The sequence below is a fragment of the Grampus griseus genome (assembly GCF_964374135.1).
Source record: "Grampus griseus genome assembly, chromosome: 1".
Taxonomy (NCBI): Eukaryota; Metazoa; Chordata; class Mammalia; order Artiodactyla; family Delphinidae; genus Grampus; species Grampus griseus.
In genome coordinates this window covers 58,331,064-58,344,682 of record NC_139017.1, presented here as the reverse complement: position 1 = coordinate 58,344,682, position 13,619 = coordinate 58,331,064, and the positions used below count along the sequence as shown (strand labels likewise).

The window sequence follows — 13,619 nt, the reverse complement described above, 5'->3', positions numbered from 1 at the left end:
GGCCCGCCCTAGGCCTGGCATCGGGGACAGGTGAACACCACTAGCCCTGCTCAAGCTATGGAAGAAGAACCTGCAATCTGGAGAAGAAGAACTGGCGTTCAGGCTGGACCACTCTGAAGCCAAGGCCACGTGGCACTTCCTCCTCATTAGATACTCCCAGTATCACATGGATGCCTCCCTCACTCCGGGCTTTCTAACACCTCCCATACCATGGGAGAAAAGTCATTTGATTAACGAAAACTGAAGATGTTATCACTGAGGCCTTGGAGACTTATGATGTACTCCTTTCCTTGTTTCTGGATGACGGTGGTGCTTCAAACACCCACAGCCTCATACTACAGAGTATAAACAGGAAAGATATTTTCTACAATTGATTTATCAATTCAGCATTTATTGAGCATCTATTCAGTGTCAGGTACTGTTCTGGGCACTAAAGATTCAATGATTACTAGGACATATTTTAAGAAAGGCGATCTTTCAAGGCATCACACACAAAGGTGATTATTTATTCCACCTACTTATAAACGTATAAACCTATCTTTGGGACACCCCAATTTCAGGGCATTTAGTTCATACCCTAGGATAATTTTTTCCAAAGTTTCAATATCCAAGAGTGTTCACTATGTTTGAAATTCCAAGGCACCTAAAATTACCCCATTTGCTGAATATTATCATCTGACAAATAATCTACAGTAGCAGCCAGTGAGTAATTCCAAGGAACAGTCCTCATCCTGTTCATGTCCTGTAGCCTGTCTCATTAATGATGCTCTAAGTCCTCATATGGACATGGTGTGCTCCAGTTTACATGTCCTGTTTATTCCTTGTCTTGGGGAAGAATCACTCCACTCTGGCATAGTGAAGAGGGGACAGAGTGGAGAGGAACAAAATTGCTTTGCTCTAGCCCAACCATTCAGTGATTTGTTGCACCAGAGTGTGCTTCCCTTTACCTCCTGTGGATTCTTCTACCTCTCCCACGCTGGCTCCTGCACCCATACTCCACAGGAACAATTGGGCTGAGATTAACAGAGACTTCCCACTTGCCAAATCAATGTCTATTTCTCACCCGCATTGTGCACAAATGTGTCACAATTGATGTAACACCCTAATCTCAATGTCAACTGTTTGGTTAGGAGGAAGTCAAGCTTTGTTCGGGTGAGGGGATCCCCTATAAAAGTTCTAGGTGAGGGAAGGATATCTCCCCTCAGAGCTCATGTCTGCTGCTTTTGTCTTCCCCTTACCCCCTCATGCAGCTATTGCTTTGCTTTCTGCCAGATGCTTGCCACATCTGCATCACCCCTGTGGTAGCTGTTCTCCAGTCCATCTGGCCCCATGACACCCACAGACCCTCGTCAGGCACTACCCGTCTCCCCCAAACTGCCAACAATCACTTATTCTTTCCTTCTGTGACTTATAAGGAGCCTCCCTTTGTTTCTTATAAGCTGCTTTACCATTGCAGGCAATTGGACACCTAAAAACACATTTTTTTTTTTCCCCTAGAAAGCCAACATCTTTCTAGGGCACTGAAAATCTCTAGGATGGAGATGAAGTAGGTGGGAAGGTAAGGGCCCAACCAGCAACAGCAGCCATGGTATTTGGAACTTCTATTGCTGCTGCTGCTACTACTACGAATGGAGCTAATATTTATTGAAGCCCTACTATGTGCCAGGTAGTCTTCCTCATGCTTGTTATTCCCATTTTATATATGAGGTGACTTGCTCAAGATACATTTCTTCCTATCTTTCGGAAGCCATAGCCCACTCTATCACTCGAAGACATTTTTTTCCTCCGAGGGTCACATTATCTGGACTCCTTGGAAGATCCCATGTGTCTAAAGCCCCATTGTGAGCCAGGTTCAAGTTCCCTCCCACAAAGTTCTTGGGTCCCATGTATTGAGGCATGTTGCTTATGATCTGATCAGGATCTCTGAATGTTCCTTGGCAGTACAGACATTCCCTAGAACAATTAAGGAAGATGGTTGGCTCAGAACACTCTGAAGTGCCTAACTTCTGTGCCAGAGAGTGACCGACTGTCCTCTCTAACCTGGCCAAGAAGCTCTTGTACGTACTTCATCACTCTGAAGCAGTCATATTTGTGGGCCAGAAGGGACTTTCTCAAACCCCTCTCTCCTTTGTTGTCTGGTACACGCCTGAATCCTGCTCCTCCTTCTGCTTTTGTGGAAGTGCCTTTCATGGTCAAATTTGTAGAGATCTCAAATTCAACACCTCCAAAGCCAAACTGCCTCCCCTTTGCTCCTGCTTTTTCTATATTTTCTACCTTAGCACCATCATCCCCTCAATCAAACAGAACTCTTTTCTCCCCCATCTACTTATTTATGTGAACAAAGTTTCTCAGTACTTAGAGCTATAAAAGAAAAAAAAAGCAATATAAATGATGCTAAATCCTGTCTTATTATAGCAATAAATACTCTTCATCCACTGACACAAGAACTAATCTGGGAGAGAAAAGCCACTCTTGGCTCATTAAATATGCATTTTCCACTTTGTTTACTAGTCATGAATCAACATTTTAAAATATTGTTTTGATCAATTTTGGACAAGGAATCATTTCAAAAGCTAACTCAATTGAGAACAAATTTTTAGCATGTTATAACTTATGATCAATATCAATGTTAATATACTGCTTGTGATATTGTATTACAGATTTGCAAGGTACTACCACCAGAGGAAAATGGGTAAAGGATATGTGGAATCTCTTTGTACTATTTCTTACAACTGTATGTGAATATTTAATGATCTCAAAATAAAAACTTTAATTAAAAATATCACAAAATGTTTATGTTTTTATTCAAAATATGTTTTTAGCAGAAAAATAGGTGACTAACTAAAGACTTTGAAAAAAGTATATTTATATGTTACATTAGTATAAAGTTCTATAGGAGCAATGAAATGGAAACAAATTCAAAGAGAAAAAAAGAGCAATGAATAATTTCTCAATGTTAAAAAAGTGCATGGCCATGAGTTTTTTTAATGAATGATTATCAAATTATTATGTTACCAAAGATACATTTAGAAGAGTAGATTTAAAATGTATTTTTAAATGTAAATAATTTAAAATAATATGCCAGAAATTATATTCTTTGCTATAATTTAAACTTATGGTTAAATTTTTAGGTGTTACTCTTAAAATCAATGAAGTGGTACAGAGTTTTTCAAAAGTCTTTTAGGAGGTACAAGAGAGCAAGAATAAGTTTGAAGAGCTCTGCTCTAGCCATTCCAAGGACATTCCACTTCTAAGCAAGTCTAGGTTTTTAACAGTCTAAACCTTGGCATTTACCATTTCTTTCACTATGGAATGCCCTCTCATTGTCTGCCAAGCAAACTCCTGCTCATCTTTCAACTCTCCCCTCAAGCCTCAGCTCCTCTGGGAACTCTTCTCTTCTTCCCTGATGTTTTCAGCACAATCAGGCACTTTCTCATCATGTTCCTACTTGACCTCCTGTGTGGCAGCATCGTGTAGTATTATAAGTGTGTATTTGCATGTCTGTATCCCAGGTGTGCTGTGCAAACCTTTACGGTGGACTTCTTTTAATTATTCTATCTCTGATACCGCCATGAAATAGATTCAACAGTTTTTCTTTGAATGAATGAATGAATAATTATGATATTAATGGTTTATAAAAGGTCTGGTTTACCACTAATTTAAGTCTTCTGCCTTTGAAGATATGTTTTCAGTTTAAGTGCTGTATACTAAGGTTAAAGATATTCAAACAACTGAGCTCAAGGGGATCTCATTTATCCATTTACTTTACTTATAAAAAATTCTGCCCTGCATTACCACAACATTAAAAGTACAAAATCATGCTAAAGGCCAGAAATGGTGTTGATGGACCACAGATTACCTTGGTCTTTCCTCATAGTGACTTAAGCCATTTGTAGTCAGAAACTGGATTCAGCCTTAAAAATAGCGTACTTATCTGCCAGGTCACTCAGCTGACCCTCAAAATACAGGGTCTTGAATGTTGACACAGATAATCTTATCTTGAGTCTCGAAAAGACTCTGTTTAGAAAATCCTAAATGTCTTCCTCTATCATGTTATGCCAGCTGTCTGTACTACTCTACACCCGATTTAGGTCAATATGATTCCTTTGTTCAATCACAGTTATGACTGAACAAGAAAAAATAAATAATAACATGAGAAGTTTCATATTGAGTCAGATTTTCAGCTAGTCTTCTACTTCTTAAATGCACATTAAGAAACATGTTGTAGGGGAACTAGTTATTCCTAAAAGTTTTAAGAATAAAATATAAATATCCCTAGCTTCTTTTGCAATTCATTATGAGTCAGTGACTCATGAGATAATTTAAATATTTCTTGAAACTATTTAAATTTAATACCTTCACTCATTTATTCAGTCATCCCTTCAATCAGTGAGCATTCAAAGAGCACCTGCTATATGTGAAGTGTTCTGCTCATGCAAAGAGGCCACAGACCTTATTTAGATTTCACCAGTTTTTGCATGCAAGCTTGTGCATGTGTGTGTATGTGTGCACATGCAAGTGTGTTTGTGTGCAGTTCTATGCAATTTTATCACATGTATGTATACCTTTGTGTAACTACCATTAAGATTTCTCCTCTATTATCCTTTAAGTCACTCCACACACATACCCCTCTCCCCACCACCCCTCACCCCATTCCTAACTCCTAGCAACGACTAATTTGTCCTCTATCTCTGTTGGGTTTTTTTTTTTTAATTTTGAGAATACCACATAAAATTTTGAGACTACGACACTAAATCATAAGCGTGCAACTTGTGAGATTTTTTTTCACTCCATATAATATCCTTGACATCCAACTAAGTTGTTCCACGTATTAATACTTTGTTTCTTTTTATTGCTGTGTGATATTCTATTGTGTAGATGTATCACAGTTTGCTTAAGCAGTTAGCACCGAAGAACACTTTATCATTTCCAGTTTGGAGCTATTACAAATAAAGCTGGATTTCGAGTAGTCATTTCTCTGGGATAAGTGTCCAACAGTCCAACTGCTGGGTCATATGGTAAGTGTATGTTTAATTTTATAAGAAATTGCTAAAGTGTTCTCCAGAGTGGCTGTGCCATTTTACTTTCCCATCAGCAATATATGCAATATCCAGTTTCTCTGCATCCTCATCAGCATTTTGTATTGTTACTATTTTTTTTTAGCTCTACTAATAAGTATAGTGATACCTCATTGTGGTTTTAATTTGCTTTTCCCTAATGGTTAATGATACTGAATATCTTTTCATGTGCTTATTTTCCATCTGTATACTCTCTTTGGTAAAATGTCTGTGTTTTTGTCTGTTTTCTAACTGGAATATTCGTTTGTTTTACTATTGTTTTGAAAGTTCTTAATATATTCTAGATATAAATCCTTTGCGAGATGCGTGGTTTGCAAATACTTTCTCTAAGACTGCCATTTCCTTGTTCATCTTTTTTTTTTTTTTTTTTGCGGTACGCAGGCCTCTCACTGCTGTGGCCTCTCCCATTGCGGAGCACAGGCTCCGGACGCACAGGCTCAGCGGCCATGGCTCACGGGCCCAGCTGCTCCGCGGCATGTGGGATCCTCCCAGACCGGGGCACGAACCCGTGTCCCCTGCATCGGCAGGCAGACTCTCAACCACTGCACCACCAGGGAAGCCCTCCTTGTTCATCTTAACAGAGTGTTTCTCAGAGAAAAAGTTTTAATTTTGATTAAGTCCAATTTATCAGTTTTCATTTTTATGGACTATGCTTTGGGTGTCATATATAAGCACTCTTCGCCTAGTCTTGCCCTGAAGATTTTCTCTTATGTTTTCTTTTGAAAGTTATACAGTTTTACTTTTTATATTTAAGTCTATGATCTATTTTGAGTTAATTCTTATATAATATAAGGTGTATATAAGCTATCTAAAATTAATAAATCAGTATTTTTTCCAGATACTGGTGTAGAAGGGCCCTTAAATTATATAATTTTATTTACTTCTTGTCTTTCGTGCCATTGTCATCATATTTTAACTCTACATAAATTTTAAGCCAAAAAGACATTGTTATTACTTTTAATATTTTTATCCTTTCTAGTGTGATTCATTTCTTTTTGCATGCCTCTGTTTCCTTTTGGAGTCATTTTCTTTCTGTTTGGATAGCTTTCTTCTTCAGTATTTATTTTACTGCTGGTTTTAAATTATCTAAGTTTTTATCTGAAAATATGTTTAATTTTTCTTCATTTTAAAAGATTTTTGTTGAACATAGTATTATAAATTGGTAATAATTCTCTTTTAGCATTTTAAAAAATATATCAATCTATTGTCTTCTGACTTCCATAGTTTCTGTTGAAAGGTCAGCCTGTCAATCTTATTGTTGTTCCTTTTAAAGTAACATAACTTTTTTCTCTGGCGACTTTTGAGGTTTTTCAGCACTTTTGTTATAATGAATCTAGTTGTGATTTTCTTTCTATTTATCCTTCTTGGGGTTTGTAAAACATTTTGAATCTGTGGTTTAATATTTTTTGTCACCCTGAAAAATTCTCAGCAGCTATCTCTGGTATTATTTCTGCCCCGATATCCTTCTCCTCTTCTTCTAGAACTCCAATTTACGTTAGGAATTTTTCATCAGATCTCAAATGTCCCAAGTTGTTTTCTATATTTTTCCATCACTTTTTCTCTCTGAGCTTCAATATGTATGTTTTCTACAGTTTTCTAGTTCATTAAACCTTTCTCCTGCTCATAAACCAATCTACTAATTTCTTAATTTCAGTTACTGTATTTTTGTCCTAAAATTTCCATTTGATTCATTAATATAGATTCTAGTTTTCTAAAGACACTCTTCACCTTTTTATCTATTTTTGAGCATATTAATCACAATTATCTTAAGCCAATATTCAGTAACTCCAATATATGGATAATCTGTGGGTCTGCGTTTATTTAGTGATTGTTTCTTTGTTTAGTTTAGTTTACCATCATTTGGTCTTATCTCTGGCATAACTGGTAATTTTTTTTTTTTTTTAACTGATTTCTGGCCACTGTGCATGAAAACTTGTAGAGGCTTTTGATGATATTGTCTTCCTCCAGAGCATATTTAATTTTCTTTTGTTAAGCAGTTAAATATAGGCAGATGACCTTCCTCCAAACAGGGATTTAAGAGTGTTTCAGGCTGAATTTTAGGCTTTGTGTAAGCTAGGCTATTTATATTTTCCCTCACACATAGGGTATCTCAAAGCCCCTCCTTGATAGGACCTCAACTTCATTTTTTTGTCCCCTCCACTATGAGATTCCTGAAATCACTGTTCAGCTTTTTAATCGTTAGCAGTTATTTTATACTTGTTTTATGGCCACTGGCCCTGAGCATGCATAGTTTAGTAATTAGAAAAATCTTCAAATAATGAGCAGACTATCAGGCTCATTTTTTTTCATGATTTCTATCTTTCTGGAAGCTTGGTCCCTCAAGTCTGGATGCCTTAGAAGGCCTGACCTTTAATTTTTGTCTCCTCAGTAGTGAGAAGCAAGCTTTAGGCTGCTTCTCCCTGCTCTGCCTCTATTACTTTCACTGAGATTTTGGCAATTTCCCTAAAGGAGAAAAAAATCTGAGTTATACGTAGAGCTCATTTCAATGCATTTTTCTCCTCACTGGGATTGGGTCCCTCAAAACCTCGTTGTCTTGGCTGATGTCTGATGTCTCCAAATAGTTAATTTTTGGAGGGGTGTTATTTTATCCACTTTTATAGTTAAATGAATCTTGTCAATGGCCTAGTGCCAACAAAGTTAGAAAAATATTCAGGGCTCTGCTCCCAGTCCAATAATTCTTATCAAGAGGCCAAGATTTGTCTCCATAATGGCCAGGAAGATCATTTTTTTAGGTTTTTTGAACAAGTAGATTCAGTACTCAATGATAGACCTAGGATTCATAGAAACAATTGCTGGGTAAACCTAGCTGTCATATATACCGAAAAGGTAACCTTTGGTGAATCAGGTATGAACCAATTTGGAGGTAATTTCTTACCGTGTTACATGCTCCTCTGCTAGTATTGTTTTTCATGAGGATAATTCAAGATACTCAAACTCACTGCTAAATGAATTATTGGAATATAACCTTCTAGCCCACTTTGTTGCTACTTTGAAGACTAGAATGACTCACATTAGCTTTCACCTGGAAAGCTCCACTCATCTCACAAATTTCTGACTTCTAATATACTGAGAACTGAAAATACAAAATTTAGTGATAAAAGGACTGCAGAGCCTTAAAATTGTATCAGATACTATAGAGCCAATGAAATCCAGCATAATAACAAAGCATTCAGTTTGTATCACCACAGGTTTAACTTTTCATTGTCTCCTCCTTTGCTTGAGATATATAACCCTTCTGGATGTTGACCTGATTCACTACAAGGATTTTTATGTTCTGGTTTCCTCTTGAACAGCCACAACATTTTTTCACCTATTGCTAACCTACTGCTCATCATTTTCCTTCTCCAATTGTTTGGACACTTGCTCATATTTTATTTGAGTATCATTTCAATACTCTGGACTCCACTTCACAATGACCCATCATACATGGGTTTGACATATACAGTATTATGTGATGTTTATTCAGTTTATTTCTCTCTGCTTTGTATTTGACTACTAAGAAGGTTAATTTTGCATAATCTCTTTTAAATCACTCATAAAATGGTTTCTGGTCTCTTTCAAGCATTCTCTTTCCAACATGAAAAATTCCTCTCAATTATGGTAATTCAGTTTTAAAGTAAGTTTTGGTAGAATCCTATACAAGACTCTTTGAAAGTATATACAAATTATATTGAATAATTACTCTTCATCCACATAAACTGATTTAATGATTCTATTGATTGGTCAGTAATATTTCCTTTATAATAATGATAAGATATTGTAATAAAAGGAATTATCTTTCTTAAGCATGCAGTAGTTCCACTCAGTATTAAGGTGTCACCTTTTTCCTAGGTAAGCAGACAAGCTCCCCACCTGTTTTAATTTCCCAGAATCTCCTCAGGATTCCAATCCATGCAAGAAGCCCACCAATCTTCTGGCTCAGTGTTTACTGCAAACCAGGTTTCATAGTCTAGCCACCTTCTTGCTAGTTTCCCCCTTGAGGCTCTCCAAGACATAAAATGGATCTTATTCCATGTCAGCAATTTATTAACGTCTAGATTACAGATTCGGTCTAGGACATTCTGAGTTTTTGCCACTGTTTGCTCTAATACATCTTACCTGTCTGCACTGAAACATTTTGAGAGATTCTCCCAAAAGCTATTCTCAGCCCAAAGCAGCTAATTCATTAAGTAAATTTATTTTTCTCTCTGTTTTTTCCCCAAATGCACTTTCATGGATTCCCTTCCAATCTCCTCATTTTTCCTACTATAGTTGGTCTTCACTTTACTTACCCAGGTGACTGATGGCTTCCTTGTCCCAAGGCCAGGTGGCAGCACCTGCAAGGTCTTCCCGCACTGAGCTGGCAAAGTAGACGTTGAGGAAGTGAGTGCTGTTGAGCTGCAGTGCCTCTTTCAGCTCCTTCACACTCATGTATGCCCTGAAGAGCACGTAAGAGGAGGAAATGTCACACCAAAGGATCAGTCCATAGAGAACAGTAGAACCAGACCTAATCAGACTCTGACTCTCCCAACCAGCATTGCTTTTTAGAGGAGAGGAGCAGAGAGGGCAAGACCAGGTGTTATGAAGCTCTCAAAAATGCACTAATACACATTTAGGATACTTATTCCAAGATAAATAATATCCTACCTTTTTAGCACCACAATATTTATATGGATAGTCAGTATTTGACATCATACTCAATTCTCCACTCTACACCCAGATTATTTCTTCAAGATAAATCCAATAATACCCTTAACTCTATACCCTGAGAGTTATCCCCACCCCCACCCCAGCCCACGGTGAAGAAGGCCTTTCAACTCTCAGTCCCTGGTTCTTTCCATCACACTGCATGATCATTATTATGATAAGAAGACCGATTGAATCTCTATTTCAGTATATGCTTGCTTCAGGCCTATTTTTAAAGGTAAATAGTAGCCAGAAAATATAAAGTAAAACAGGAAAAAATGAGATGAGTTATAGGTAGGAGAGGATATCATAAGCTACTGCAAAGAATGTTAATTTTATATATATTTCTCTTTCTAGTACCTTAATCCATAGACTCTCTACCCCTACTCCGACTACCTGTGATACTCACCAAGTATCTCTATTGGTGGCCTTCACAGCACTAGGTAATATTATGTTTGAACTTATTCACAGACTTAAAGGTCTATTAAAATCACATGCCCCATGGCCCATAAAAAAGGGAAACAAGCATTTGATCTTTCTTTAAGCTCATATATAGTCAAAGACCTTCATCTTCCTGGCATCAGTGAAACTTAAAACTTTACTATGGGCAAACAGAGCCTCATCATACTCCATGAAGAACTATTTTAAGAAAGAACAACTAAACCAGAACCCAGTGGCCCCTTGGATTCACTGGATGCTTCCTACAGTGGCCATGGGAATGCCACTCCAAAGATAGGAATGATCCTATCACAGCTTCAACTGTGCAGACAGCTCGCTCAACACAGTTGAAATTTCCTTTATAGATTCATGCTTTATTCTTGCTATTCTGGTAGACAAGCTGCAGACACTGAAATCTCTCAACCCAGAAGCTCAGGCTAGAAGAGCATGACCCTTCTTCTTCCGTTCACTCTGCCTCCCAACTACACTGTTGATGCCATCTATTTAATCCACATGTAGGATATACTGGCGAGGAGTACTCAAGAAATAGAGATCCCAAAGGAGACTGTGTTTATGTTCTTTGGCACAGAACCAAAAAGGGGAATAAAAGTAAAGAAACACAAAAAGATTTTGCTTTAGAACCAAAAATGCTTGAGAGAATGGGGATTTTAAAATATTCTTTCTTATTGACTTATAATATCTTGGAAAAGTAATTCTCATCCCCAATAAATCATCCAAATTTCATGAAGTGGTGTCAGATGTGATCAGAGGGATATTCCTTCTGATACTTTCCTGGAGTGTTTTTTGAACTGTTGCCTGGTTTTCCCTGGACATTAGTCACATTCCCTTTCCTTTTCTCCGTTATTAAAAATAATTACAATTTCCTGTATTGATAAATGGATGGTTTGGAGTTATGATGACATCAACTCTTCAACATGGAGGTGGTCTAACTGGTCAGACAGAAGGAGAAGAGGGAGGGTGGATGGGAGGAGAGAGAGAGAAGAAAGAAAAGGGAAAAAAGAAACAAACAGAAAATAAGAGAAAGAAATAAGGGCAGAGAGGATCAGTGATAGCCTATGTACAGCTCAGGGTACCAAGAAAGAAAATCTACACCCTCTGTTCCTATTTCAGAGTTCCCATTAAAATTAGGAATTGGTAACTTGACAGTTTTCTCTCTTTCCTCCCCCCTCACTTACCCCAAATACCCCTGTTCCTGGCATGGTTTACTTGGGCTATCTGTGTGTTCCTGGCTTCTCTGTCTGCCACTTACCAGTCTTGGCCATCATCCTTCTATCCTCCCTCAACCCAGCAGTTCCACTAACCTCCCTTGAGCCACCCTCCAAGAGGCCTCTTCCTCCACTACCAACTCATTAGCTGATTCTACTCATCTCCCATTTCTTCCTTGCCCATTCCACTCTCCAGCCATAAATTACCCTTCCAGATGAGAGTGTTTATGTCATACTTGTGGAAAACTGGGTACAGCCACTCTAATTCCTGCACTCCTTAGAGATATAGATAGAAGTTGGCAAGTATAAGGGATAAAATACATTTTTAAAAGCTAGAGACAGTTGGAAACAGTCACTAATTGAATTGATACAGGAAAGCTTTATTTTGTTGAAGACAGATTTTTGTCTAGATTATTCCATAAACCAAAAAAGGGCAAAGTGTAGATAGCAGGGTGTCCAGTTTTCATGTAGACTGCCTTGCCTATTATAACACATGTATGCCATTTCAGAATTTAATCAGAGCTAATTAAGATAAACGTCTTAGCTTCTCCACTAATGTAACCAGAGCCTGGCTCAGACCTAGGGTGGAGAAAATGGTCATTATTCTAAAATTCAGAGCTTAATATCTTGCTTCAGAAATGATTTATTAAGAGATAAACTTGTCATCCAACCAAAAGAACTTAATGTTCAAAGAAGGGTGAAACGATATACATAACTTTCATAAAAAGCATGGGACCATGAACTGACCAGAACTATGTATGAAGAGAGGTGAACTGCATTGATCTACTTAATTTCTGCCAGGATCTCCCTTTACTCATCCTCTCCACACTCTAGACTGAGATACTCACCACGAACTTCTCCCTGAGGACTCAGACAGACCAAAGAGAAGCTGCACCTTGACCTTTATAAAAAATTTTCTCAAAAACAAGCTTTCCTTGAGGCTGACATATCAAGTTGTTCTGCCCATTGCTTGAGTCTATTATTTCTGACATGCCTCCTGGAAGAATGCGCAGCTGCCTCACTGTTTTATCACTGTGACCTACTGGTTTGGGATTAAACATTGCCTGGTGTCCAGCCCACCACATTCCTTTGTCCCCCAGATGATTTCTGTTGGGATCCCTTGACCGCTGACCCCTAGCCACACTCTAGTATCTAAGTGTCCATGCAAGCCCCAACTCTTGCTTAGTTTCTGACTAAGTAAAAGTGAAAGGATATAAAAATAATGCCTCTTGTGCTCTAGTTTAATAGTCAGTTGAATAACTCCTTTATAGACTGTTAGAAATGATTCAGGCCAGAAAGAAGAAAAAGATCCTGAGCTGTCTGAAGGAAGTTGAGTCAGCATCAAAAATTCGCATGTTAAAAAACAAGACATACAAGACGCATGCATGTATGCCCTGAGATTGGGACCCAGGGCCCTGCTTCCCACAGTCAGACCAAGCTCCCTCCAGAGGAAGATCCTGACTGCACTCCACAGGGGTAAGGCAGCCTCCATGAGAACAAAACCAGATGCCCCCAAGGACCCTCAGCCAATTCCCATCACAGAAATGACCGGTGCCAAACCTGGGATATTCGGGTTTGGTCAAATCTAAACCTTCTTGTCATTACTGTACACCATGGTTCTTGACCCAAAATACACAGAAGGGTTCCCTCTGCCACCCCCATCTGCTATCCACTTTGCCAACTATGCTTCCTCCTCTGGGTGAATATCCCCTTTGACCTACTCCCCCGGTCCTCAGAGTACCAACTAGCATTCTCCCAGCTGCCTAGTGCCACTCTGAAAACTTAGATTTTTTTTTGTTTTTTTTGCGGTACGTGGGCCTCTCACTGCTGTGGCCTTTCCCGTTGCGGAGCACAGGCTCCAGATGCACAGGCTCAGCGGCCATGGCTCCTGGGCCCAGTCTCTCCGCGGCATGTGGGATCTTCCCAGACCGGGGCACAAACCCGTGTCCCCCGCATCGGCAGGCGGACTCTCAACCACTGCGCCACCAGGGAAGCCCAGAAAACTGTTTTTTATTCTCTGTCAAAGTCCTCCTGCTATTGGGCACATGGCACTCTACTATGTCACCATATACTTTCTACTTTCTTTCATTGTCCCATCTCTTGGTTGCTCCGTACACATCAAGGGCTTCACAGTCTGACTCACAGTCTTCCCCCTTACCTTAGATCCTAGAGTCACCTGAGGAAATTTCAA

General features: G+C 38.7%; 1 protein-coding gene across 2 annotated transcripts in view; it reads right to left on the bottom strand.

The window, feature by feature from the left end:
- The window catches only part of PAPPA2 (pappalysin 2), a gene marked incomplete at its 5' end in the record, with an annotated part of 281,240 nt that overhangs the window by 176,298 nt on the left and 91,323 nt on the right, over window positions 1–13,619 (bottom strand). For both annotated transcript variants that reach the window (XM_082656927.1, XM_082656928.1), the window contains one exon: window positions 9,371–9,516. In XM_082656927.1, the coding sequence (XP_082513053.1) occupies window positions 9,371–9,516 (146 nt within the window). The remainder of the gene's footprint in view (window positions 1–9,370; window positions 9,517–13,619) is intronic.